Genomic DNA, 24,291 nt, shown 5'->3' with positions numbered 1-24,291 from the left:
CCCAGCACTGGCCAGTGGAGTACCCCTTTAATAATTAGAATAGGATCCATGCTTATTGCTAGGTGTTGATCGCAGTCTGATTTAAAGGGGTACTTCAGTGGAAAACTATTTTCCTAAAATCAACTGAAAGTTGAATAGATTTGTAAAATACTTCTATTTAAAAATCTTAATCCTTCCAGTACTTATCAGCTGCTGTATACTACAGAGGAAGTTCCTTTCTCTTTGAATTTCTTTTCTGTCTGGGCACAGTGCTCTATGCTGACACCACTGTCCATGTCAGGAACTGTCCAGAGCAGAAGCAAATCCCTAGAGCAAACCTATCCTGCTTGTAATGTCCGTTTATTTGCTTTTGTATTTTTCTGTATAGGTGTGTATTCACACACTAGTTTGTTCTGCACATGGAATGAAAAAGAGGGGAGGGGAGAGACAGACGAAAGGCGCAGCCTGTGCCGTTATCCCAATAGGAATCGGTGCTGTAGAGTAAGTGAAACAGTGCTCACCTGGTAGTGTTGTATGCAGAGTACAACACCTAGTAGCATGTGTCACCCAATGTCGGGGTAAGATGCCGGGAGCTGCCAGAGGTGATCCCGTGTCGGAGGTTGTTTCGGACCAGTGCAGGATGAATGAAGTTGTCCCGTGGGAGCAAAAGAGAAGATCCTCGTAGCGGCGCTCGCTCGGTGGTAGTTGGCAGTAGCTTAGAGAGGCATGTATAGCCTTGATTCCAGCTTGCAGGACAACAACAATGGCAACGATGAACCTTGATTCCAGCTTGCAGGACAACAACAATGGCAACGATGAACCTCCTCCTGCACAAGCTGTACAAATGCCATCTGCTTCCAGGACCTGCGATGATGTCACAGTCATGTGATCAGTAACTCCTACTGATCACATGACTGTGACATCATCGCAGGTCCTGGAAGCAGATGGCATTTGTACAGCTTGTGCAGGAGGAGGTTCAGCGTTGCCATTGTTGTTGTCCTGCAAGCTGGAATCAAGGTTCATCGTTGCCATTGTTGTTGTCCTGCAAGCTGGAATCAAGGTTCATCGTTGTCATTGTTGTTATCCTGCAAGCTGGAATCAAGGCTATACATGCCTCTCTAAGCTACTGCCAGCTACCACCGAGAGAGCGCCGCTACGAGGATCTTCTCTTTTGCTCCCATGGGACAACTTCATTCACTAGTTTGTTCTGAGCAGTTTGCTATTCTCCCTGGATTGGGAATGGTTAATGCTCAGAACCAATGAGATCTTGGGTGTGTCTATTTTTACCAGAGTTCTCCTGCATTCTAGCTGCTGGTTGTTTTGTGCAATAATGCTACTATGATGTTTGTTTGTGCAATATACTTTGTATTTATGCACTTTGTATTTATCTTGTGATATTCTTTCAGAGTTTTAGCCATGGTTAAATAGTCTTGTTTATTATAGATTTTAGTATGTGTTATTTGTAGTTTTTTCGGATGTATGTCTGTTCTGCTTAGTCTGTATTCACACCGTGAGAATCCTGTCCTGTTCCTCCACATAGTGGAGTTTGGTTTTGAATTTATCCTGTCTTGTATCGAGAAATATATCCTGTTTTGAATCTTGATAAATATCTTGTCTAGTATCTTGACCAGTGTTCCTCTACGTTGTAGAGTTTGGTTTTCTTGTATCCGTTTTAATGAAGTTCATGCTTGTTATCTGTGTCCAGTGTGAACAGTGTCTTATGTTACCTGATCAGTTTAGTGTTTTAGCTTTCACTACTTCCGTCCATTCCCTGCGCCTCTTGGATTCTGCTGTATTCTTGTTGCATACCTAGTCTTGTTCATTTTATCATGGCTGACGTTTATCTGATTCCCGTTTGTGAACTGGTTGTTAATACACTATTTTCTGCCCTGTTAGTATTTGTATCCTGTCTGGTATATCTGGTCGTCTGGTAGTTTTCTGTTTCTGACCCGTGACCATGTATATTATTTGTTTTTACGCCACTGCGCTGTAGCGCAGATAGGGACCGGCTCCAAGTTGTTGATTTACTGCTTAGGGTGTATGGGCAGGGAGAGTGTCACTAGGGACAGCTTAGGGCTCACTCTCCCTGTCACCCCAGTCGGTCATGACACTGCTCCTGACAGTTCCTGACATGAACAAAGGTGTCAGCAGAGAGCACTGTGGTCAGACAGGAAAGATATTCAAAAATTTAAGAACTTCCTCTGTAGCATTGCAGCAGTTGATAAGTACTGGAAGGATTAAGATTTTTAAATAGAAGTAATTTACAAATCTGTTTAACTTTCTGGCACTAGTTGGTTTAAGAAACTTTTTCCACTTGAGTAGCCTTTTTAAGTTTTAGCAGTAGTGCTAAATAAAGGGACTACTCAAATCCTTTTAAGAGGTAAAATAAAAGCAATTTTATTAGTATCTCCCTTAGTTATCAAAATGTTCTGTATCAGTTACTCTCATTAAATTCACTGCACAGTGTTACTAGTGGGAGTTAATTTCTGCATTTTGCAGTCTTTTCATTTTTATAAAACAGATTTGTTTTTTATTTTACCTTAAAGCATCACCGTTATTTGAATAACGTTTTGATATGATGCTCTAAACTTTTGACATATATGGACAACGAGTCCCACTCCTGAGACCTGCTCCGATTGCGAGTGACAGCTTGGTGAAGTGTGCTAGCCTCACTTCCCAGTTGCCACTCAAACCTAGTGTTACTATTTTGACTAGTGTCATCTCTTCCAAAAATTAGTCGCACATTTCAAATAGCTGTCGAGTGATACAGTGGAGCAAAAAAAGATTTAGTCAGCCACCAATTGTGCAAGTTCTCCCACTTAAAAAGAGGCATGAGAGGCCTGTCATTTTCATCATAGGTATACCTCATCTATGAGAAATGATGACAAAAAAAATCCATAAAATCACATTTATTTTTGCAAATTTACTTGCAAATTATGGTGGAAAATAAGTATTTGGTCAATAGCAACAGTTCATCTCAATACTTTTTTATATACCCTATGTTGGCAATGACAGAGGTCAAACATTTTCTGTAAGTCTTCACAGGGTTTTCACACACTGTTGCTGGTATTTTGGCCCATTCCTCCATGCAGATCTCCTCTAGTTCAGTGATATTTTGGGATTGTAGCTGGACGACACTGACTTTCAACTCCCTCCAAAGGTTTTCTATGGGATTGAGATCTGGAGACTTGCTAAGCCACTCCAGGACCTTGAAATGTTTCTTACTAAGCCACTCCTTTGTTGACTGGGCAGTGTTTTTGGGATCATTGTCATGCAGAAAGACCCAGCCACGTTTCATCTTCAATGCCCTTGCTGATTGAAGGAGGTTTTCACTCAAAATCTCACGATACAAGCCCCCATTCATTCTTTCCTTTACACGGATCAGTCGTCCTGGTCCCTTTGCTGAAAAAAAGCCCCAAAGCATAATGTTTCCACCCCATACTTCACAGTAGATATGGTGTTCTTTGGCTGCTACTCAGCATTCTTTCTCCTCCAAACACGACGAGTTGAGTTTTTACCAAAAAGTTCTACTTTGGTTTCATCTGGCCATATGACATTCTCCCAATACTCTCCTGGAACATCCAAATGCTCTCTAGAAAACTTCAGACGGGCCCAAGACATTTACTGGTTTAAGCAGGGGGACATGTCTGGCACTGCATGATTTGAGTCTCTGGCAGCGTAGTGTGTTACTGATGGCAGCCTTTGTTACTTTGGTCCCAGCTCTCTGCAGGTCATTCACGAGGTCCCCCTGTGTGGTTCTGGGATTTTTGCTCACCATTCTTGTGATCATTTTGACACCACGGGGGGATATATTGCATGGAGCCCCAGATTGAGGGAGATTATCAGTGGTCTTGTATCTCTTCCATTTACTAATAATTGCTCCCACAGTTGATTTTTTTCACACCAAGCTGCTTGCCTATAGCAGATTGTCTTCCCAGCCTGGTGCAGGTCTACAATTTTGTTTCTGGTGTCCTTTGACAGCTCTTTGGTCTTGGTCATAGTGGAGTTTGGAGTGTGACTGTTTGAGGTTGTGGACAGGTTGTGGACAGAAAGCAAAAGCGGTAATATCTTTTCAGCTCCTCAGACCATCCCTTTAAGTTACCAAATGATGGTAGAAACACCAGGCTAGACTATAACAATATCTGCAATTGTGGATTTGATAGCTTTTTAGTTTAGTATTTAGTTTTTGATAAAATAACATCAGATATGCACCCAGCTTAACCCATTGAATTTGGGCTACCAAAAAAGAATAAACCAAAATAGTCCTCTGCTGCCTGCAAGAATCCACTCCAACATTTATTAAGGTAGGTTAATAAAATCCCCAAATGGATGACTTTACATGAGAACAAAAAATCCGGCAGCAATGAGGGCAAATGTTTTCGCAGTATACACATGTTACCAAATAAGATAATTGCAAACAGACTTCTAACAAAATCTAAGGCTGACTTTTGTTGATTCAGGGGATACATCTATAGTACTGTAACTGTTTCACCTTTGTAAAAATAAAATGTTTAGACCTCTCCAATTTTTGTATGGCGTGTAAAACTCATATGGATTTGCCAGTGTTAGAAGGTCATGCAGTGGGAACCAAAAGCTTAGTACACTAGTGGACAAATCCTTCAAACTGGCTACAGAAATAGACTACTGAGTTATAATTGTTCCTAACCATCAACAGAGAAGAAAAATTAAGGATCAAAAATAACTTTTTACTTAAATCTGTGTAATAAGCAATTTCAATGGCAGTTTCTCCATGTAAGCATGTAATTGGACAAATGTTTGTGAAACCAGCAGCTCTCCTGCCCATTACAGCGCTGAGTTGTACAAGTGTTCTCACGGGGCACATCTGTCTTCAGTAACCAAACATTTTCAACTTGTTTGCATTAAAACATGTTCACAGTCAGATTTATTTTAAACATACAATTGACCAAACCAGAGTATGAAGTTTTATCTTTATAAATAAATGTTTTCACGCTTTGCTCCGAGGACAAATGAAAAACAGATCTCTTGCAGCCATTTTTGTAATTAATTTTTAGGAGTAAATTCTTGTATATTTTCTGAGGCTCTGTTTTTATGCTCGACTTACTCTAAGTGTGCACTCTGGATTCACATTCACTTGTTTAAATGGTAAGGTAAACGGTTAGAAAAAATAGTTTTCTCCAGCAGTAATAACAATGAACGGAGACTCTTAGGACTTTATAGCAATTAAATTTATGATACAATGCTGTATAAAGGAACACGTTACTAACATGAAGTATGTAGTTTGTTTTTCTTCTTATAATTCACTTTAAAGCCTTAAAGGGGTTATCCAGGGAAAAACTTTTTTTTATATATCAACTGGCTCCAGAATGTTAGAAGTAATTTACAAATCTCTATTTAAAACTCTTAATCCTTTCAGTACTTATGAGCTTCTGAAGTTGAGTTGTTCTTTTCTGTCTAAGTGCTCTCTGATTACACGTGTCTCGGGAACCGCCCAGTTTAGAAGAGGTTTTCTAAATTGGGCAGTTCCCGAGACACGTGTCATCAGAGAGCACTTAGACAGAGAAGAACAACTCAAGTCCAGAAGCTCATAAGTACTGAAAGGATTAAGATTTTTTAATAGAAGTAATTTACAAATCTCTTTAACTTTCTGGAGACAGCTGATATATAAAAAAAAAGTTTTTTTTCCTGGATAACCCCTTTAAATACATATGTTCTTGCCATTTAAAGCACATCTCGAATACAGCTGCAATTTTGGTTGATATCATTGTTGTAAGCAATGCAGAGGAGCAACGATAAAGAATGGTTGCTATTCATCAGAAAAGGTTTTATTCGAGTAAATCTTGACAAAACTTCAGAAGTAACTTAAGACAATAAATTAATACATGACTAGGCTGTTAGATGCACTAAATAGCTTATAAGGTAACAAAACCAAGACATGTCGTATGTTTCTTTTACAAATCTCTCTAAGTGCTGTTAAAATCGCTCAGGCAAGATGGCAGCCCTATAATAATGTACAAAAAATAAATATAAACATTTACAATCCAAAAATAGAAACAGATTGGAAAAAAAAACAAGTTTCGGAATCTGAGTCTGATCCAAAAAAAATTTAATATAGGTGACATATTCCCTTTAACTTCCTAGCTCGGAAGAGCACCTCATGTAATAGTTGATTGCGGCACAAGGAACTGGTAAAGTACAGGGGTCATAGGAATTAAGACACTCCTCATTTGGTATAGGAGTCTAATTATCTGAGCTCGCTATCCTTGTATATAAGAGCATTGCCATACCAGATCGTAAAAGGACTCATCCTTTATTTTGCATTTAGGCCATATATAATGCCTACCTGGAGGGTATCTAGCCACTCCTGATACAAGTTTATATATGTGGGTGGCTCTTTTAGGGTATCTATTGGAAACTTTTTTAGGGACAAGCATTTATTTAACATTTTAAGTGCATCATTATATGCAGATGGGGGGAGGGGGGGTTCTGATCTGTGACTATCAGGGCCAGCCCAAGACTTTGTGCTGCCTGGGTCCAAGAATTAAATGCTAACTGCTGCTCTGTAGGGCTGGGAGGTATGACCAAATATGTGTATCACGGTATTTTTGTAACTTATGGTGGTCTTACGGTGTATAACGGTATTCCCCCCCCCCCCAAAAAAAAAATTAAATTATTAGCCCAGCGCTGTGCTGTCACCCGCAAGTGCTGCCCTCCTCGTCCACCTGTTTGTTGCGGCCGCCGGCGCTGGCACTCTATACTGTGCGGTATCCCTATGCCCGGGCTGCAAAAGGTAAACAAAAAAAAACTTTAACGCATGTTCCCACGTTGGCCTTGCGCTCTTCCCGGGGACGTGAACGTCGGACAGTCATCAGCCTATCACCAGCCGCAGCGATGTTCCGCTTTGGCCGGTGATAGGCTGAGCCAACTGTCATGTAAAAAGCCGGCTTCTTACATGACAGTGGGCTCAACCTATCACCGGCTGAGACGGAACATCGCTGCGGCCGGTGGTAGACTGACAGCTGTCCGACGTTCCATTCCCTAGGAAGCTGGTCCGGACCGACGGGGAAGGGGAGTTAAAGTTTATTTTGTTTACTTTTTGCAGCCTGGGCATAGGGATACAGTATAGAGTGTCAGCGCCGGCGGCCACAACAAACAGGAGGACGAGGAGGGCAGCACTTGTGGGTGATATGTGATTAGTTCCTCGATGGGGACAGCGCAGTGCTGGGCTGATAATTGGGGGGGAGGGGGGGGGGGGGGGAGAACAGCTCTGGCGGGTCACATATGATTAGTTCCCCGATGTGGGGACAGCGCAGCACTGAGCTGATAATTCATTCATTCCTTAGGGGGAGGGGCCAAACCGGTATTGCAGTATGGGGGAAAATTCATATCGTGCAGGACAAAAATTTGGGTATTTGATATGAACCAGTAATACTGCCCAGCACTACTGCTCTGTGCAATTTCATTAACCCCTCCTCCCCTCCCCCTCTGCTATTTCATTAACCCCCCTTCTCCCCTTCCCTTTTTTCCTCTGATGCCACATACAATTAAAATGTACTAATTTAAAAATGACATAAAAATAATGCCCTGTGTATCAATGAGAAAAGAAGAACCTTTTTCTGAGTAGAAACATTAATGGGGAATTTTACTAAGACCAGGGGGATTCACACGCTGGTCTTCAGTAAACTCCCACTGCTGTTGGATTTTGCAGATTCAATAAGAGGTATACACTTCATAATGAATATGCCACTGCAGCTGCTGCCTGTCCGCTGTATGTAGAAATGTACACTAGCGAACTATAGTAAATCTGCCAGATGACCTGCCCACTTTTTTGGCAAAGGCAGCGGAGACCTGCCAAAATGTCACATTTCTATGTATCTTATATTTATAGTGGCAATGAGGAAATCTCAAATACACTACAACCTTTTTTGAGATGACAACCCAAAGTTGCATTAAAATGTATTATTTTCTAAGTGGTGATATTCTCCAAGAAGATTCTAGTATGATTAATATATGGGAAACTAAAATCTGTCCTTGCTGATCTTGTCTGAATAAGGGATGGTCATCCACATGTGGTGGTCTTTTAGAGAGATTTCACTGTAATAATATAGCAATCGAATGCTTAACATGTGGTCTCTTGTGTAATGCAGGTGGTTAAAGGATGTAGTACGTCTATAGATATAGATAGATTTTTTTCCCATTCCCATCCATAAGTCCTCACACATAATACATTTAATGGCAATGGTTTTTAGGTATATAACTGTGCTTCTTTTATTATCCCTGTCTGACCCAAATATATGTGTACACGTTTCATGCACACCTGTTTTATATATTTGGCACCAGATACAAAATGAGGCTTACCAAAAAATTCCCAGACCTTATGACACCTGCAATTGTTAAGTTTGTGTTCTTGGTGGAGCAAATCAGAGCAGCAGAACGGTTTTATTAGGTCACCCACTATGATTGTATAAGGAATGCTAGTTTTATTAATGGTGTCTCATATTAAATTCCTGCTTATCTGAATGTATTCCTTGCAAAAACCACAATATTTCTTTAGATAATCTTTAATATAACACCAACAAGCGCCTAGTAAAACCAGCAGCAGCAGCAGGGTGAGCTGGGTTGGGATGTTTTTGCATAGGCCACACAGGAGGGGTGAGAGGGAGACAAGCAATGCTTTTCCCTCTCCTGCTTAATGCAAAGTGGTGTATACTAGTTTGTGTAGAAGCTCCCGGCTGCTCTGCTAACCATTACAACTAGTGCAAAATGCTGAGTTCTTGAAACTGCTGCTGCAGACTCACCCACCTGACCTCTCTTGTAAAAATATCCTGTTGTAGACAGTCTCGCTGCTGCAGAGAGTACCAGGCCTACACAGTTTGAGGAGTCTCTTTTATTCAGGCCACAAACAACAGCCCTTAGGGTGGTGAGAGTGTACAGGCTGCAGGTACAATCTTCAGAGGAAGGAAGTCCAGGCTGCAAAAATACAGTCCTGAGGGGCTTGATCGAGGACACAGGTCTCAGGCACACTCTTCATGTGTAGGAGGCACAGACTGCTCAGTATAGTCCTGTACTAGGTAATGGGATGTTACAGGCCACACACTGGGGAGGGTAGAAACAAAATGTAAAACTCTGTTTTAAAACAAGGCACCACAAGCTGCAAACTGCTGTAAATCTATAGGGAGTCTGTCCGCTCTGCTTGGAGCCATAACCATCGTTGGATAGCAGTTAGGTTATACGAGCAAACTGTACCTTTCTCAGAGCTGATGGTGGTTGCTAAACTTACAAAAATCAACTTTTTATTTTTCAGCCATGGGTTGAGGAGGAACTAAGCTGCTGATATGCCATACCCTGGCATACCCACTTGCTCCCACGTACTTCCCAATCCCTTCTTGACTGATGTACAGGACTCTGTTAAGAAGAGGTTGGGAGGTAAGTGCTAATGAGGAGGTGTTACTGATTTTGGCACTTCAGCTCTGTGGCTCCACCTCCTTAACACTTGACTGAGAAATAAAAATAGATTTTAGAAGATTGCTAGTCACTATCAGCACCAGGAAAGTAACAGTTTACTTGTATACCCTAACAGCTATCTAACAGTGTCTGCAGCTCTCATCAGCAAATTATGCAGACAGATTTCCTTTTAATATATAGATATATTTTTTTCCATCTCTGCCACATGTCCTCTTTAAATTCAGACAGGATTAACTTTATAGGCTCTATGCTTATAGCAGAGAGAAGGGAAAAGCAACATCATTTCCCTCCTAGGTTGTGTTGAACAATACATTTAGATGGAGTTCCTCTTTAATGGACATCATGAATTTAGTATATGCATGAAGATTTGCATGGGAGGGGTTTGGAAGGTACTTAATTTTGAAGAAAATTGATTAAAAAAAAACTTACTTTTTTCCTCGTAATGTTAAACGAATATGACATGTGAAACAACTATCCAAACAGAGAAGGGAGGTCCAGCGCTTGCTCAGATGCAAAAAGTGTCTTATATTTAACTCAACAGGAAATGACAGATGCACAAATGTGACGTGTTTCGGTCGCGTGCTGCGACCTTAGTCATACAACTATTGTGATCATACAGATCTCTTAAATAGGGGAAAGAGGAGGGTTTGGTTGCAGGTAAATGTAAAACACCTGGACCAACCATGTTAACCCCCTATTTACTCCACTTTACATGGTTCCTTAAAAATGTCTTAGACAAAGACATATAATAAAACCACAATGTATACAAATACATAAAAAGACTAACACAGATCCTATATAAACAAAATACCATGTACGGTATATTTTGCTTTATATATATATGCATTCCTGATACAGTATTCTCATTACCATCGAGAAAAAAACTTTACATTAGAGGACCAAAATATTTTTTAGATCTATTGTGTACTATAAGAAAACTAAACATATCAAGGATATGTGTTACTAGATGACCAAATTGGAGAACATAAAAAAAAATGTAAAAGTATAGTAGACTTTCTGACACGTTAGTGAAACCATTGCAGTTAACGCACCATGTGAATGTGGACATACCTATATTAAGCTGTTATATCGATATACGCAATACACTGACACACTCGTTACAATTACAGTAACTTACCATGTGGATGTAAACATACTTATAATAAAATAATGTATCAGTATTAGTATATATACTTTATATATATATATATATATATATATATATATATATATTGTCATGAATCATTTATGGCTGGTGAAACCACATCTGATGCAGTAATCCTCATAATGAATTACAAACCTGAAAGGAAATCACAGGCTGTCAAGTAAAAATAGAGAGGCATATTGGATATCTTAGATAATTGTCTAACTACCATTATTTTTCATTATATATTATTTTTGTGTACTAAATAAATCATTAGCGGCCATCAATAATGTTATATCACATCTTGTCTACGGTTCAGACCCTGAGGATATCTGGTTTGTCAATTGATAATCCAGTATATACCTCTCTATCCAAGAGTTTGTTTTATTCTGTCTCCTCTCATCGGAGCTGTCACTTTTTCAATTCCCTGAAGAATGAGGACTGAGAAATCTCATGGCCATTGAAACATGGCGGCAGTTAAAGTGAGGAATGTCTGATAAATGTTTTCTAGTCCTCGTTACTTGTGCAGCCGACCTATTGTAATTGACATGGCTCACATATAATAAGGTAAATAACATTGACTGTATTACAATTTATGTATTGTTTGATCATAAATGTTTCCTTGGTCACGGTGGATAAAATTCATAGAATTTCTCATGATTTTACAACAGGTACAAATATTATGTCCATACCTGTAACTGCCCTTTACATTGAGCCATGTTTGTTTAGATGGATCTTTACTGGAGTATAAACTCGGAGAGATGCGTTGTCCTACAGTAGGGGCCCTATGTGCTACACACTTGTAACCATCTTTGAAAACTTCAGAAAATGGGGGATCATATTGTAACAATGGCATGAATTTATGAATAATTCCTGAAATCATTTTAAATTCCTGACTCAATTCTGTAGAAAATAAGTGTTTTTTTGTTGTGATCTTTTTATCTTTACTAGTATTTTTATAGATAAGTTCTGTCCTGTTCTTCTTTTTAGCTAAATTGATGGCCCTTTAAGTCCATTCCTGATACCCTCTTGCTTTCAACCGTTGACTGATAATATTAGCCTCTCTCTCAGTCTTTTTTAAGGGTACAGTTCCTTTTTGCCCGAATCATTTCCCCCACTGGGAGGTTTTTAATTACATGAAAAGGATGACATGATGTGGGGCTTAGGATTGTATTCGCTGCCATATCTTTTCTTTTTTTTTTTTTATATTCAAAGAAAAGTTTTATTGTGTGAAAACTGGGTAATACAAACCACAGGGGTAATAAATCCAGTGCAATGGAACAGCTGATAAAATTAAATGGCAATACAAACACTGTTGGAGCTGGATAGCAATGCACAACCATCCATCCAAGTAATGTCATAGCACAGAAAAAGTACCATAGACAGTTAACAAGGTCGGCAAAAAATAATTATCCAGCAGGACAGGAGCCAGCAAAAGAATAGCACTGGAGGGGGAAAGAGGGGTGGGAAGAGGAGAGGAAGTGGGGGGAGGGAAGGAGAGGTGAAGGAAAAAGGAACTGAGGAAGGGGAAGGGAAGAGGACTAACCAAAACCTCACTTTGCGCTCCTCCAGCCACTACCACCAGGATATCAGCCATGGTCCATCGCATTTCATCATGTCCGATCGAACATTAGCAATCTTTGAAGTCAGAGAAGAGGTCCCCTATAGATGAAGTAGATCTAGTCTGCTCTGTAAAGTGGAGTTTCAAGGAAGGCTAGCCATGGTTGCGAGATCGCAATATACTTATCACTACGGCCAGAGAAGTCCGCCATCAACTCCTCCATACGACATAGAAAGAGAATCTCCTTATACCAATCAGAGGGTAGCCTTTCAACGCCTAGGTATCACAGTCCTCGCCGCCATCAGAAGAAAGTGGGCCAAAACTCTAAAGGGAGTCATTTCAGACACCAGTAGAATGGACAACAGGAGTACCTTAGGATCATTAGGGTAGGACACCCCAGCGATGGTCACAATACGCGACACCACCACGGTCCAGAAGGAGAGAAGAGATGGACACGACCACCAAATATGAGGCATGGTACCTTGGGCCCCCAAACAACACCAGCACAGGTCAGAGACGATCAAGTACATTCTTAGTTTCCTGTGCCCTGCAGGAGACCGTTTATGACACAGGATGAAGGCCGCGGACCAATTCGTCTGAGCGAAAGTAGTGTGCTGTTCCGCCTCCCAGGTCACCACAAACGCAGGAGGACGCTGTGCAGCCTCGTCCATCAAGGAAGCCCCTGAGAGGGAGGGCCGGTGGGTTTCAGATACCGAGAAAGGAAGAGCAGCCATCCCCCGGCGGAAAGAGAGGATTGCCAAGGATGGGCGTTAACGGACCGTCAGGGAGAGAATCTGTGTTTTGGAGATGTAGCATTTAATTGTCGTAGCTAGCTCCCTAGATACCCATGGTAAGGCATTAAGTTTACTCGTCGGAAGAACTCCCGGGGGCAACCAGGGGAAAGACGTGATCTCAAGGCCAGCCCTGGAAATTTCTACATCCACCCATCGTTTCGAGGTGCGACCATGGAAAAAATCCAAGAACCCAGCCAGAGTGGCTGCGATATAGGAGACTCTGCAGTTAGGCACTGCCAGGCCACCCATCTACTTCCATCTGGTTAAGATCAGTTTGGCAATTCTCGATGGTCGCCCCTCCCAATGGAAGGATCGGATCAACTTATCAAGCTTCTGAAAGAAGGAGAGGGTGATGACTTGAAAGAGAGAGAGTATTTGGGGAAGGATGTTTGACCCTAGCGAGCCATGAAAATGTACCAGCAGACCACTTCGGCAGATCTCTCTCTAGGGTCGAGGACAGGGGCAGAAAATTAAGAGCAAAATTATCAAGGGGGTTCACTGGGACCTGAACCTCCAGATACTTAATCGATCTGGGGGCCCACTGAAACAGATGCTCCTGCTTTATGCGCAACACATCGGCTGCGGGGAGGGCCACACTCTTAGTCATATTGATCTTGTGATTGCTAAAGTGGGAGTAAAGCTGAAGGGCTCGCGAGACCTCAGGTAGGGAAGTATGAGGGGAGGATATAAAGGTGCAGGTCATCTGCAAACGCGGAACAGAGGTGTACGTCTCTCCCCATGGAGACTCCCTCAATAGCAGGGTCCATCCGGAGCATGTTTAAAAGATGCTCCATGCAGGGAACATAGAGGAGGGGGGAGAGCTTGCAGCCCTGGGGCATGCCATTGTGAATGTGGATAGGGGAAGAGAGGGAGCCATTGACACTCTCATGCCTGTGGGCCACGATACAGGGCAGCTACCCGATCCAACATGGATGGGCCCAATCCTATCTGTACCAGCGAGGCCTCCATGAACCTCCAGTCCACCCGATCGAAAGCCTTTTCGGCATCGAGAGAGAGAAACATCAGGGGTTGTCGATGTAAAGAGTCCCAATGCACAGTGTTGTCACGCGCCTCCCTAGATCTGAGTGCCATGTCTTTTCTATATGTATATGTTATTACTTTGTTTTGCACTATATCACCAGCCAGAGTAAGATCAAGGAAATTCATCTGAAGTAAATCATAATTCAAAGTAAAAACCAACTTGTGTGGATTATTGTTCAAATATTTTCCAAACTCTTGTATGGTCGGCACACCCGACCCCCATATGAACAGAAGATTGTGCCGACCATACCAGAGAATGTCCCCATAAAAAGGATTAATGGGTGCAAATAAAAACTCCCTCTCCCACCAACACATATATATGTTGACGAGAGAGGGAGAGAATTTCACACCTATCGACATGCCGGTTACTTGTAAAAAGAATCGTCCGTTAAACATAAAAAATTATGCTTGAGAAGATATTCAATCACAAGAATTATATAATTTTGTAATTGCTTGATATAAGGGGAATATGTATCTAGAAACCATTCTAACGCTTGAATGGCCCCGCCATGGGGAATGAGTACAAGGCATTAACATCTGCCGTTATCCAGGGGAGGGGGGAGAGGAAAGGGAAAAAGGAGAAAAAGAGGAGAAAGGAGACAAGAAAAAGAAAGGAGGAACACAGAATGAGGGGGAAATAAAGGGAGGGAATGGGAGAGGGGAAGGAAGAAAACAGGGCAAGTACATGAGGTGAACAAAAGAAAAATTAACTGTGGCCAGCATTAAAGAAGACCTGCAGAGGGCCCCTGCATAATTGAAGAAAAACAGAAGTGGGTAGTCCCGGGGTATCCAGCCACCGTCCCCATACACGTTCAAATTTAGCTGTAGAGTTCACTCTTCTTTAGTCAAATGTCCTTTACTCACTCCCAAATTAACCACATCTGTCAGTATTTCTTGACATTCCTTAGTAGGATTGGTGGACAAGGGTTTATAAGTGGTTAAATCAGAAAGGATATTCATGTTTAGTTGTCTGTATAAACCACTATCTAGAACAACCTTACAAAAAGTCTCTGTGGTGGTTTCTACATTACCATTGTTTTCAGCTGTAGATCCAAGTTCTAGATCTTCTTCCTGTATCGAAAGAAAATGCTTTTTGACTGTAATAGATTGAATTAGCCGGTTACCATCAAGAATAGTTCTATAAAAGTCGAAGTGTTGAGCTGGAGAAAACGACAGTCCTTTTGATACTGACATTTGGTGAGCTGTAAGGATCCTCGCTGATAGGTTGTATACTGGTGCATTTCTTTCTTTCAAGTGTTTTGTTTCATGATTCTTTTTGAACGCACAGTGTTTGTGTCCTCCACATTGTTTTTTGATGATGATGATGATGATGACGACGACGTGTGATTTCTCGGCTTATGTCTCGGAGGTAAGGGTGAAGATGTGGCTTTCGAAGCTAAAGAGTCAGGTGAGGACTCTCTTGATTCTCCTCCTGGAGTAATTGAATCCTTTTCCAGATCACTAAAGCTCACCTTGGAACCTTTCCTTTGATTTTTTTTAATTTCTTTTATTACGATTACTCTTTTAAGATGGATTGTGGAGTAGAATTAGTTAGTTTTTGCTGTGGCCATTCATAGACATTATTTGACTTGTAATCCTGCAGATCACGGAGGAACTTGTTTTCTTTTGTCTGTGAGATTTTGTTCCGATCTATCCAGGCTTTCTTTCTTTCTTTTATTTTAAAATCCAATTCACTGCACACTGGATGATCTTCATATTTGGTAATGGAGGTTTGTAATTCAGCAATTTGGTTATTCATGTCAGACAATGCAGCCTCCTGATACTGGATTATTAATTTCATGAATTTCAGTGATGATTCCCAGTCTTGCTTAAATTGAGAAACAACTATAAGTTGTGAAACAACTATAACTAAAACTCTGAGCGCAAGGAAGTAATTCATAGTCTCATCACAGACAATCCTGTTATGGGTGCCGCCATGGCTGTTATTGCCAGGGAAAGCCATAGCCAGACAGGGGAAATGAAGCATTCCATTTTGGCCAATCAGATGTATCACCAAATAAAAAAAACATTTTTAGTGGGAATCAAAAGCACAGCCACCTGTTTATGCAACTCTGTAGCATAACATCTGCAGCTTTAAATCCCGTGCATCAAGTATGTACGGGATACTGTATGTGTGAATAGACCCTGAAGAAACTGTTGGATAGATGTTAGGGTATAAAAGCAAACTGTAGCTTTCCTATAGTTGATGGTGGTTGACAAACTTCTTGACTGATTTACAGAGCTCTGTGTCTGTAAGGGAGGGGCTGAGAGGTATGAGCGAGCAAGGAGGGTGTGCTTGGCTTTGGCACTAGAGCAACCTAGTCCCACCTTCTTGACACTTTGCAATTTTGTAGGATTGACAGTCACCCTCAGCTCCAGGAAAGCTACAGTGTCTGCAGCCCTTGTCAGCAAGTAAAGCTGATTCTCTTTAACCCCTAGATGACACAGGGCATATCTGTGCGAACTCCGCTCACTTAATAAGTAGTTAGGGGCAGCTACTGTCATTAGCCAGATACTAACCACTAATACTGGACAGCAGCGATCCTGATGCTGCCTGCCCTTAACCCTTTAGACACCATGATCAAAGCACATGTGCCAGTTGTTTTGTACTGCTCATCAGACCCCTGCATTTTGATTGCGGGGTTCCAATAAATTAGAAAGACAGAGGAGGGTCCCTTACCCTCCTCCTGCTGTCAAGTCATCTCTCCTATGATACAGCGTGACAAAGCCCGACTCTATCAGTAGAGCACTGTTGTCCCTGTACAATGCTTTGTATTGTACAGTGAATAATGGGACTTAAGCGAAAAAAAAAGAAAATAAAAACATTTAGAAAATTATATTAAAACCCCTCTTTAGAAAAAATTATACACACACACTCACACACACATATTTGGTATCGCCGCAAGTGAAATTGTTCAAACTCATTTTTTTTTTTCTAGTTCATGTCATTTTGATGCCTTTTTTTTTTTTTTTTTTTTTACAACAACCTTAATAGACATAGAACAAACAAAATATAACAACTACCCTCCCTCTTACTTCATGCAGTAACAGTATGGGGAAGATTTATCAAAGCCTGTGCAGAGGAAAAGTTGCCCATAGCAACCAATCATATCGCTTATTTTATTTTGCAAAGGCCTTGTTAAACATTAAAGAAGCTGCTATGAGCAACCTTTCCTCTGCACAGGTTTTGATAAATCTGAATAACAAACCTATTTCCCATCCCATCATAAAGGCAGCCAGACATAGAGCCCCCCCATTGCATGTTACTCCTGGGCAGGGTTAGTAGTGAAGAGTTTCCTGAAAATAGCTAATTAACACTAATTACCCCAATTATACAGCCTACCCTAAATCGTTAAACTCTAGAGCACCGTAGTGGCCCTCCTATCAGTCTAACAGGGAACGCAAACATTTTTTGCATAGGCAGACCAGGTGCCCAGGGGCCCACATATAGATTTAAACTTACAACCAGATTTCTTATTCTTAATATTCTACCTTTTTCAAGTGCATAATCTTATTAAATCAGTCTAACATCAATCAGATGATCCGCTATAGGGGGCAAAATAGGACAATTTTAAGCATATTGATATTGTTAAAGGGCTACACTGGTACTTAAATTATCTCCTATCCGCAGGAGTGGGGATAAGTGTCTGGTCGTGGGAGGGGGGGGGGGGGGTCTGTCCTGGGACCCCACAATCTCCTGCCTGGAGCTCTGGCACTTTTGTGCACAGAGCTGTGTTAACTCAACAAGTGCCACAAAGGCACAAATATGCCAACTAACCCCTAATAAATAATAAAACTAAACTTTTAATGTGCTTATTAAAATGACGTGGGTTAAAAAAGACCTATATTGTCACGGTATAGTGAATAGTATGATGTACTACGACAAAGTGGATATGTATTGGATACAAACTACATCCAATATATCAGCTTTGCTGACCACATTTGTCATCCATATTATGATCCGTATGTTAGCCCAAGGCTGCAGTTCTGAGGCTATCAACTGTGACAACACTGATATTTTTAAAGATGACCGACATTGCCTCCTAACTAGTTTCACTCTCAATGAGCTTGATCAGAGGTACAGGCTAGTGACTGTCAAAGTGGCGGTCGTTTGTCCTTTTATATCCTCTGGTGATGACCTCATCTTAGGGGTCGGCCAAACATATAGCCAATCATAATAGGTCTGAAGGATCTACCCAACCATATGGGCCATCACACCATTCATATGTCCAACCCTCACACGTTAATCTATATCCATTGGCAACTCCAATCTGGAGTTGCCACATCAAATACTTGGATAGCTATAAAAAAAAATCAGGTGTCGCAACTAAACACTAATCGGAATAGCTATTACTATATACCAATCCGTTTGAATGTCTCTCATGACCGCAAGACTATGTCATACAGCAGGGGGAAGTACTTCCGGATCATCTTTGTTTTTCTTCCTATCCTCTGCGCATGATCATGTGCTTCTCATCTGGCCGGAGCTGTGAAAGTCCTTGCGCATGCGCCGACACTTAATCTCTGTGCTGGAATTATAGACATCTTTGCGCCTGCGCAACCACTTAATCTCTACACAGGATTACAGTGGTCATCGCGCATGCGCGCATACTAAGTCCCTCCGCTGAGCCTTAGATTCCTATTATGCATCTATATGCCTGCATAATCCGGCTGGAAACAATTACATATGTTATCACGCACTCCATAGAAAGCAGTAAGTATAAAGCAGTAAAACTTAACTTATATCCAGACAGGGAAATAAATGTATAAAGTATAAAAAGGTGTATATTTATTCTGAATAAACCCACTCATTAAATGAACAGTATATGTATCTAAATGTAACCTACTGTATCTCTATATGGGGAGTAAAACTACAGGTACGTATCTTCACATTATTAACGGAAAGGTTTTGATATAAATTCATAAACCCAAGTGGATTATCAGAATCTTTACTATTTTCAATACAACCAGATAGGTGTTAAGGAAATCCTAACCATTACCAATAACTCCAGATAGATTTTTAAGGCCGCCAAAAAGGTCAAACAACAATAATCAATATATTTACGTATTAAGTATAAATGGAGAACCATCTTCCATATCAAATAACATTATGCCATACAAAAATTGTTGATGTCTTAGTGAAAATAATCATCAATACATAAGTAGTCCATATCATACAGACAACTGTATGTGATATATTTATAGTTATCATACGCACAGGAGAGAATCATCATTTACAAAAAGGCTGAGAAGGAAAAACCTTCATTGAGACCATAAGGGCTTAGACTCCTAAGTCTGTATATCCAGTGTGCCTCCTCCCTTAGGAGGAGGTTGTCAAGGTTTCCTTTGCTGGGCCCTAATTTGATTTGGCTAATCCCCCAAAAAATTAGCCCATCCACCTTACCTCCATGTAGGAGGTTAACGTTGCATGAGATGGGTGTGTCATTGTGTCTTCTAATTGCTCTTAGATGTTGGCATATCCTCCTCCTAAACTCTTGAATAGTCTTACCAACATAGTTTTCCACATGTGCATCTGGCATTGTATACAAGTCCCTTGCTTCTGCAGTTAAAGAATTATCTGATCTCATAAGATCTACCATCCACTGGATTAGTGAAATTCTTTGTAGTGGGTACATGCTTACAGAAAATACAATTACCACATGGGAAAGAACCTATCGTTTTAGATCTCAACCAGGTCTCTTTAACCTCCCGTGAAAAGTGACTAAGCACCAATAGCTCTCTTAAATTGGGACCTCTATGATAAGTTTTAGGGGATAGACCCAATATAACTTGTCTGAAATGCTCATCCAACATCAGGATCCTTCATTGTCTGGTAAGTATCCTTTTCACCTCAGAATATGCGTCATAGGTCCCAATGCACGATTGTACGCTCCAGCAGTATTTTGTGGGCTACCTCCTCTGTATAAATCTCTGTCAGGTTCCTGGAGATTCATTCAAAGGGGGTATCCCACGAAATACCTCCGGAAAGTGTACAATCGAGCTCGCAAGAGTGACTGGAACAGACTTCTCCATGCAGGTGACCCCCTTATGATTGTGAGTGGAGATCAAAATATAATACGGTGCATTGGGACCTATGACGCGTATTTGGAGGAGGTGAAAGAATTAAAAAGCAAAAATAAAAATTGGCTGTGTGCTCAAGGCCAAAATAGGCTCTGTCCTTAGGGGTTAAAAATGGACTGTCCTGTCCACTAAACCCATTAGATCGAGTGCAGGTATGCTGCAAATCACTTCAGTTCACGTAGTGTACTGTTAGATGTGAGCATAGCCTTATTCTGTTCTTTTAAGTCCATTTTCCGTATGCTTTATTGAGGTTAGTGAGAACCTTGTCCAAAATGTTGCAGTTTTAATTACTAATTATGAACATAAATGTTTCTCATCACTTTGGAGAAATGGCAGACTCCAATCTAAACACAAAAAGGGTCCTCATAAAACACATTAGAGGCTGCCAAGCTCTGATATTTTAGGCTTACACATGCAATCTGATTTCATACTTGACACCGTTGCATAGTGATTGATGGAAAACGCATTTGGTTTTGACGTGGGAGTTTTTCCTAGCTGGGAAATATTTTAAAACTAGTAAAGACCTGATGAGGTGCTGGCCTGTTTCTCACCACAACTGTCCAGCTAACTCTCCTGGTTTTCAGACAATGTGACAGCTTATAATGGCCTTCCATTGTTTAATGAATTACTCATTGGTGTGCACATTAGGTGCTTTGTTAGAAAAATAGTATTAATTGGCATTTAGCTGCTGAAATAATGAGTATTTTATTTGCCAAGTGACTTGTTGTTTGTTGGGAAAGAAGTTAAGGCTATTTCTTAACGCAAAATGATGTCTACATGCCAAAGAAAAGCTTTTGCATGACAGTTGTTATTAAAACATTAATTAAATATTTCTTGACAAGTGTGCTAAAATGTTTATATTTAACTAACAAGTCAACAAACTTACTCATACCCTTCAACATTTGGAACACCAAAATCCGAAAATTGATCCTTTCTCAACAAGCTCACTCTTCCAGCCAGGTTGAATTCCAATGATCAGAAGGAGTGTGATGGCGCATTGCCAGACTATGTGCATAATACACCAAGCATACCCATTTCGATACGTTTTAGACAATTCTGCATCTTGAGGAGAAACTTGTCAGGATTAGCTGCCCTGTGTTTATGTGAGGGTTGGCAATATTTTTGCCCATTAAATAACTAGTATATGGCATTTTCCCCAGATTTCACATAAAAACAGCAGCATATAAAACATTATAGAACAGCACTGAGCAGTGTAAGCTGTGCTTCAAGCACTGGAGTGAGATTTAACACTTATTAGATTGTGTGTGTCTCTCTCTCTCGCACAAGCGCACTTATGAGGTAGAGGAGGGAAGGAGCATTACAAGTGGAGTAGGAGGCATTTATCTTTACTAAGATATTCACTTGTTGAAAGGTTAGGGGTAATTTAACTAAAATACCAGTGAAAAACAAAGTCCATAAGGACTGTTTTAGTCAAAAGGAACAACGTTGTAAAAGATGTTTTGAGTTTCCAAGACCAAAATTAGATTGGACTTCAAGGGGTTAATAATTGTCTTGCTGTGTTGTGATATCCTTATTTCATGTATCATTTTTACCGTATCAAGGACTGAAAATGTTCTGTGTAAATACTAGACACCTGATTTAACTAACATAGCACTTATTGTACATTCTCATTAAGTTATTGTAATGTTTTTGAATGTTTTTTTACACAGCGTTTCATGAAGTATCTGTATATCCAAAAAAGGAGCTGCCGTTCTTCATTCATTTCACAGCTGGGTTGTGTTCTTTTTCTGCAATGCTAGCACTTCTTACCCACCAGTTCCCAGAGCTCATGGGGATATTTGCAAAAGCTGTAAGTATTAATGCACCAGAACACTTTTCATAAACCTCTTGATGGGCATTATTCTTTTCATCACTCTTTATTATAGAGTAAGGTATATGTTTTTATTTGACACATATATAGAATGTTTGTCTTCACAATGTGAAACAGTACCTGATAGTGCCATAAAAAAATATTACATTGGGTGCTAAACAGTGGCTTGCCACTGACTGTTGTTTCTTTGCTACCTGGTTGCCAGGTGTTCAGATCCTGGCTGTCTCCCATTCATCCCATAGACTTGAACATTGGGGAGGAGGGAGGTAAGCCGCTGCCACACAACTCTAGTTGCAGCTTATCTCCCAGAAAAAAAATAGGTTGGGCATTTGAAATCCAACCCTGCACCTTCTTGACATCATCTGCCAGGAGAGTGTCGAGAGGCCCCTGTAGACATTAGAAAGTCGCCTGGTCCCAAAGAAATCGACAGGGTCGGCCAACCATTAACTAAAGTGCGTGGAAACCATAAGTGCTTTTAGTAATCCATAAGATTATAGTACATTAGAAATAGATGTACCACACATTAACGGTATTGGTAATCCAAATATGGTATCACATTACAAGTACACTGAAAAAAAATTATGTATTGAGGAGTTGTTTAAATCTCATAAAATGTTATATGTGTAATGATGATGGGAGCAAAAGGATAAGTTTATTGGAGAAAACTGTACAATTGATGTTAGGCTGCCCCTAGCCTGGATACAAGATGACATATAGTTGGGCATGGAGGTCTACAGCTTCCATATAGCATCCTGCTATACATTGTCCCACAGATGTGGCAGCAGGGCATCCAAATCTTGCACAGTCAAAGGTTGCCCAAACTGCCATCAAGTTGATCCCATAAATGCTTGATTGGTGATGAATCCGGCGACCAGGCAGGCCAAGAAAGTTTTGCAATCTGGCAGAAATATTCCTGGAAAATATTTGCTTTGTGTGGCTGAGCATTATCATGCTGAAGAACACCAGTTGAAAGTCCTGTTATGAGAGGCAACAGATATCACAGAATATCATATGCACATATCACAGAGATGTTAGCGTCCCTTGTATCACCACTTGGGGTGACCGACTGGGGTTTGCAATGGATCCCCAGATGTTTACATCAGCAGTTGGGGCACTGTGTTGCTCCACAACGTAGACAGGATTTGAAGCACTCATCAGAAGACCTCCACACTCAAACAGAACCCTAAATCATCTCTAAAGATGATTCTGTTCCGGTCCATAGCAGTCCAGGATTCTTATTTAAGACCCCTCTGTAAAATAAGGTGATGGTGGCTGCCTGTCAATATCAGGACACCTAATGGGCACTGTGGCACCATATTTTCTTTTGCTAAGCATCTGCAAATGGTCTGCACAGAGACAAGGGGGTTTATTAAAGGTGCCGCCTATGTCTGTTCCCTCATGGGTTCAGAGAAACAGAGGGTTCAAGCTCATCCTGACAATGGAATGACATGTACTGTCCAGTGAGGAGGTATGCCGCTCTTCAGCAGCAGAACATAAGCGTGGAGGGACGTCCCTCCTCTGAGTGACCGATGCCATGTTCCTGCATTATCTGTGCTCATCCTCTTCATGTAGTTTACCTAATATAGTAAAGGTAATAACAATAAATAACCTAACTTAATACCTACATGGACCCCACATTAGCAACACCTTGTGCCTCCCATCAGTAACACATAGGATTATTAGTGTGAAATAACTGTGTTAATAGTTTAGTAACCTCTTGTGCCTCACATTTGTAACCCTATTGTGCCTTGTAAAATCCACATGTGTTTCAGGTTATCCTTCATGTGCCTCAAATTAAGCATATTGGTGGGGAAAACTGTGTCCATCATTTTTTTTTGTTTTGCGCCAGAAATGTATTGCATTGGCTATTCTGTACATGTTATGGGAGAATTCATAAATAATGGTCTACTCTCCGTGTACGTTTAGAATACTAATGTTGCAGGGATTTTGATGTGCTTGGGACAAATTCATCAAATGTCGCACAGCACTTGATAAATTTGTTGCACGGCTAAATCACCTCAGCATGGTGCCAGTTTAGATTCTTTTGTAGGGCTGGTGGGAGTTAGTCTGAGTTACTAGGCCATGTGTGAAAAATTTGTGATTTTTTTTCCAAAAGGCGCACTTGGTAAATCACTAACCACTGCAAAAACTCTCCTAAAGCACAATGAAAATAAAAAGTCTCAGAAAAGTTGCATGGAAACGGGCTGCAACAAATTATGGGACAAATTTAGACAAAAAAAACGGGGAACAGTTTGATGAATTCCCCCTGATGTGCCAACTCTTTGTCTGAAAGCATGACCTCAACAAAAGTACTTTTCCCATCTGTTTAATATTTGTGTCATTTTTTACGGATATTTTGGTGCATTTTATACCAAGTTTAAAAGCATTTTGGCACAAAAAATCCGCCAAAGATTGT

At 40.7% G+C, this 24,291-nt stretch overlaps 1 protein-coding gene and 1 long non-coding RNA gene across 7 annotated transcripts in view; one reads left to right on the top strand and one right to left on the bottom strand.

Annotated features, from left to right (window-relative positions):
- ST7L (suppression of tumorigenicity 7 like) overlaps nt 1-24,291 on the top strand; it is a 193,484-nt gene that overhangs the window by 121,000 nt on the left and 48,193 nt on the right. For all 6 annotated transcript variants that reach the window (XM_056558288.1, XM_056558289.1, XM_056558287.1 and 3 more), the window contains exon 14: nt 21,715-21,854. In XM_056558288.1, coding sequence (XP_056414263.1) covers nt 21,715-21,854 — 140 coding nt within the window. The remainder of the gene's footprint in view (nt 1-21,714; nt 21,855-24,291) is intronic.
- The window catches only part of LOC130356578 (uncharacterized), a 31,321-nt gene continuing 15,608 nt past the window's right edge, over nt 8,579-24,291 (bottom strand). The window contains exon 3 of the long non-coding RNA XR_008888923.1: nt 8,579-9,054. This is a non-coding gene — a long non-coding RNA (uncharacterized LOC130356578). The remainder of the gene's footprint in view (nt 9,055-24,291) is intronic.

The sequence above is a fragment of the Hyla sarda genome, chromosome 2 (genome assembly GCF_029499605.1).
Source record: "Hyla sarda isolate aHylSar1 chromosome 2, aHylSar1.hap1, whole genome shotgun sequence".
NCBI lineage: Eukaryota > Metazoa > Chordata > Amphibia > Anura > Hylidae > Hyla > Hyla sarda.
Note: the sequence above shows the minus strand (reverse complement) of the source record. Positions and strands in the feature narration are given on the sequence as shown.